The sequence below is a fragment of the Pelodiscus sinensis genome, chromosome 5, assembly GCF_052426305.1.
Source record: "Pelodiscus sinensis isolate ZL-2025 chromosome 5, ASM5242630v1, whole genome shotgun sequence".
Lineage (NCBI taxonomy): Eukaryota > Metazoa > Chordata > Testudines > Trionychidae > Pelodiscus > Pelodiscus sinensis.
In genome coordinates, this window is record NC_143056.1 from 76,632,433 (window position 1) to 76,637,537 (window position 5,105).

At 41.0% G+C, this 5,105-nt stretch overlaps 1 protein-coding gene across 1 annotated transcript; it reads left to right on the top strand.

Moving 5' to 3' along the window:
• Nucleotides 1-927: 927 nt before the first annotated feature.
• Nucleotides 928-2,145, top strand: LOC149524339 (uncharacterized). The gene has a single exon (XM_089778827.1). The coding sequence runs from the start codon at nucleotides 1,072-1,074 to the stop codon at nucleotides 2,143-2,145; it is 1,074 nt and encodes a 357-aa protein (XP_089634953.1). The 5' UTR covers nucleotides 928-1,071.
• The last annotated feature ends 2,960 nt before the right edge of the window (nucleotides 2,146-5,105 follow it).

Genomic DNA, 5,105 nt, shown 5'->3' on the forward strand with positions numbered 1-5,105 from the left:
AATTAACTTGAAACTTGCTTGTAAGAACTGGCGCCACAAAACGGACCAGTAAAATTTGGCCTCTTAAGATAAGAAAGAGAATACGGGCCCCCAGGGGTATAAAGATGGGTACAGCAGCACACTTGCTTTATGTATCAATCTACCACCTATCTGCTGGTCAGGTTTGGTGTTTGACCTCCCGAGGTTCCAGAGGGGGTGCCCACCTCGTATTCGTCTTTCTGAGGAATTGAGAGACCAGCCCTGGCCTGACACACTGGAGTCGAGAGGCATAGAAGGGGGTAAAAATTGTACCTGGATGTGGTCCTTTGTTTAAGTATATATACATAGTGTTAGAGCTCTTTAAAGATTAAGCTGTCATTTGGTACCATTATTTCTATTTTCTATCTTTACCTTTTTCCTGTAACCACTTTTTAAGATCTATATATATATTTTGCTAGCATTTAAGAAATAGAGCAATAGCCATTGTAACCATATGATTTATAAGTTCCTCTAATAAACCTGTAACTGTTTAAGTTTTAACCTGACTCCTTCAGTTGCTGTAATAGAACCAAGCACAATTTAAAAGAACTTCAGCCGGTCATAAAGGGACAGACATAGGGAGAGCTTAGGCGTTTGGATCTGTGTCACTCCCAGGTGACAAGATCCGTTGGGGCACCTTTCCAGCCTTTCCCAGGCTGCCCGCTGCGAAGGAACTTTGTGTTCTAGCAGCTAAAATCTAAGATGTAATAAGCTCTTCCTACACACTGGGGCGTCTGTTAGCCTGTTTGGCTACCCTCTGCGATGGGACCTCGGTCCTAGCAGTAAAGTCACGGACGTTAAACTCTCGGGGCTCCTTGCAGCCTTCTGGCTGCCCGCTGCGATGAGACTTCGTGTCTTAGCAGTCAAAGACTTAGGAGACACACACACACACATTGCTCTGACCGTCGGCTGACAGAATTGGCGTAGTCGGCAGGATTGTGCTATTGGTTCAGATACAGCAGCATGAAGCCAGTCACGATTGACATGGATTTTAGCTGTATAGAGAAAGAGTTTGCCCGAGAGGGATGAGGCAACCCTAAGTGTGATAAAGAGATGTTAGAGAAAGATTGGGGACAATCAAAGGAAATTTGGCAGGAGTTCTGTAACTGGCGAACCGCCTGCAAAATGAGGAAGGGAAAAGGGAAAAACGCTTGCATCTGGCTATTAAAGGCTGCTTTACAAGCAGCTTGCACAGGCTACTGGAATTTAGAAACAGAGCTTATCAGAGTACAGAAAGAGAAGGATGAACTTCAAAAGCAATGTCAGAACTTAGGTACTCAGGTGCGAACATTAACCAAGGATAATGAGCACTTACAGGGGCGACTCCTCCCAATGTTAGAAAAGGAAGGAATTGAACGCAGAGAGAAATTAGAAACTAAACCACGGAGCATTAATAGAGCCAAAGTGGAAACTGCTCTGTGGCTGGACCCAGATGATTGGGATGGGGACATTTTGAACTCTGACAATGATGATTTAGCTTCCCACTCACCTGACAAACGGATGGAGGTACCCCCAGTCCAGATGAGACCAGTTATCACTTACCGAATATCAGGCAATGAAAAATCAGACAGTGATGGGGATGGCTCAATGCAGAGAGGCAGGAGGACTAGAGGCAGAGCTACTGGAAGGACAGAAGAGAGAAAGAAATCCTCAACCCAAGTTACTACACGGTCCTACAGGCCCACAGAACTACGGGCAATACAGGAAGACTTTGCCAAAAAGCCCCAGGAAAGAATAATAGATTGGTTAGTTCGCATATGGGATACTGGAGCTGGTCTTACACCCTTATCCGCCCTGGAGTGTAGCAGGCTTAGCCTGGGTGCTGGAGTATTTCTTAGCCTCCCAGAGGATGAGAGCCCAAAGACCCTTTGGACCCTAGCCTGTAGGTGGGCTGCAGGGATCCATCGGGCAGACCGAGGTGAACCCACTATTAGCCCATGGACAAACATAGATGAAGTTAAACGAGCCCTGCAAATAGCAGCCACCATCACCCTGTTAAACCAGGTTGACCCCTTTTCAGGAAGGGAGGAAGGAAGCCCATGGGAACAAGCAATTCAACTAGATGAGCTCAGACCACTTATGAAGGGAGCACCCGGTGCCCATAAGGCTATCTCCCTGAAACTCTAGGACATTGCTCAGAATCGTCCTGAGGACAATTATGAGAGCCTATTAACAGCTATGAATGCCTAGGAGCTATCCTTTCTATGCTACGTATGCAAGGTTTGTAGTGAAGATGAAAAGGCATCTCAATCACATTCCCCCTTTGTTGTCCTGTGTTGTAGAGAACATAAACCAGTCTTATATTTTTGTTTTGTTTAAAAAAGACATTCTTGGAGGTCCCTCTGGTATTAACCACAATCACTAATACATTTCAAATCACCATTTTTTAAAGAATCCCAGACTATTTATCTTATGTCAGTTTAATTTAATGCCATTTGTTCTGCTCACTAATTGACTTGGTCGTCATTTACTTGAGGTGACACCTTATTGGCATGGCATGGTTATTTATAATTGTAGAGCTAGGTCAGATCATTCACAGCATCTCAAGTTAGCTTCTTAGGGGATGTGACAAGCAGGATTTATGGTGGGAGCTGACAAGTGCACTTTAGAATAGATTTAAAAGGGAGTTTTGAGTCCCATTTTATAACAAAATGGTCAGCAATAGAGGACAAGGGTTAAAAAGGTGGAAGCAATAAAACTGACATAAGTGGAGTGCTCTCTGTGCTTTTCTTGGTATCATATTTTAATTTATCATACAGTTTTTCATGCCACTCTTTGGAATCATTCCTTCTTTTGAATTAGTCCTTTGAATAAATATGTGGGAAGAATAATCCAGCCATTAAATTTTGCATAATAGAAAACTGAATTGTAGTTTTTTATCATCTATTTTCAAAGCATCTGGAGATATTCTATCACTTTAAAGATAAAGGTGTGAGACTCATAGTTACTCTGACATAAAGATGGACCCTTAAAAACAAACATTAATGTGTGGTTCTCCAAAGTTTCTGAAGTGTTTACAGTAAGTCTGCCACAAAATAGTGATAGGAGAATTTCAAACAGTTCAGAGCCTCAACACGGACAAGCTCATTCAAAGTTAGAATTTTTGAGAGAACAAGCTTGTGAGATTTTTCAGTGATTTTTGCTTTCTGTCAGTCAGAAAAAAACTGAGCCTGATTCTGAACTCACTTTCATTAGTGTAAACCAAGAATCACTTCATTGGAGGCAATTGACTGACATTGCTTGAAATGAGATCAGATTCCACCACAAGCATTTTAGAGTATACTGTTTTATTTAAGGAAGAAAACAGGAAGCAACCAGAATAACCAAACCAACAGGCTAGATTTCTGAAGCTGAAGAGGATTGGGTTTGTGCTGTGTATGAAGTATGGTTCCTATTTAATTAGAACTTGTGAATTTCTGGCTTGTGTATGCACAGATGGGAGCATATGCAGTTTTAGTGGATGTTTTAGCAGAAATCTGCCAAAAAGTTAGTCTACTGTGATTTTACTTGCAATCCATTCTTATGTTTTCATATGGTCTCAGTTTGAAAAGCTTAATAGTTTTCATCAACTCTCTTAGAATGAAACAATATTATAATTATAACTAATAATTAATGCCAAGCAGGAAAATTCCTGTTGTTTTTTTTAAAACAGGTTAACTAAAAAAAGACAAGTGAGAAAAAGAGAGAGGAGAAATAAACAGCAACAGCAATAAAAACTTTGAATTCTGAGCAGAAAAAAAGTAAATAGATACTGGCTGAACAACATAAACGAAGTGAACTAGATACTGGAATATTTTGAGTGTCTCTTGTCTATTATCACAAGATGAAGAAAACAAAGAGTTTCCCATAAAACTATGTCAAAGTTAAGCCAGCGTGAATTTTGTCAGCACTATTGTACTACATAACCCTGGTCATTCTAAACTTGCAACAGCAGCAGGTTGAATTCAGATTTATTTTACTTTAAACCAGCGTCCTTTCCATTTGAGGCAAAGGAGAATCTCCATTAACTAGTACCCCTATAGGACTGATGATGCACATTTGAGAAGTTCTGATTCTGACTAGTAGAGAACAAGGCTTTTCTGTCTCTCTCTCTCCTCCACCCCACATAGTCGACAGATTACAGTATCTAAACTACAAATGGTTACAGAACACCATTTTTAGACAGTTTTTGTAACGTGTCTGTTAGAGAATTTCTCTGCTTTATCTATCTCAGTCACTCTGATGTGTTGGAAAAGTAGTTATTTCTCTGCTTTTCAGTATAATCCTCTTGGCTATAATTAAAATAGTAGAGACTCACTTTAAGGTGAGATGGCAATTAAAATCAACAAGGCTAAGAAGGCACAATTTAGTGGATGGTGCAAAGAAGTAAAAAAATGAGGCTAGCTGTTCCAAACATCATTCTAAAATGTCTTCACCTCAAGATATTAAAACATTGTGTGTGATAGATGGGCAGGTTGCCTTGGAGCCTGACATATCCAATATTGTTCCCTAATTATATAGTCCATAATGTAGCCCTCACTGTTCTACCTATACATAAAAATGATATTCTTTGATGATAGATACTCTTTTCCTATTAAGCACTCAGAAACTGATTGCAGCTCAGGGTTTAGATATAAAGCTAGAAACTTTCCTTGGCACTATGGCTTTGTCTACATTGGCACCCTTTTCCGGAAAAGGGATGCTAATGAGACCAGTCGGAATTGCAAATGCCGTGGGGGATTTAAATATCCCCCGCGGCATTTGCATGAACATGGCTGCTGCTTTTTTCCGGCTCGGGGTTTTGCCGGAGAAAAGCGCCAGTCTAGACGGGATCTTGCGGAAAAGAAAGCCTTACTTGAAAGTAGGAATAAGGGATCTTCCAGAAAAGGCTTTATTTTCTGCAAGATCCCATCTAGACTGGCACTTTTCTCCGGCAAAGCCCCGAGCCGGAAAAAAGCGGCAGCCTTGTTCATGCAAATGCCGCGGGGGATATTTAAATCCCCCGCGGCATTTGCGATTCCAACTGGTCTGGAAAAGGGTGCCAATGTAGACACAGCCCCAGTGTATATCCTCAAATTCATAGATTATTTAATTTTTTTTGGCAGTCA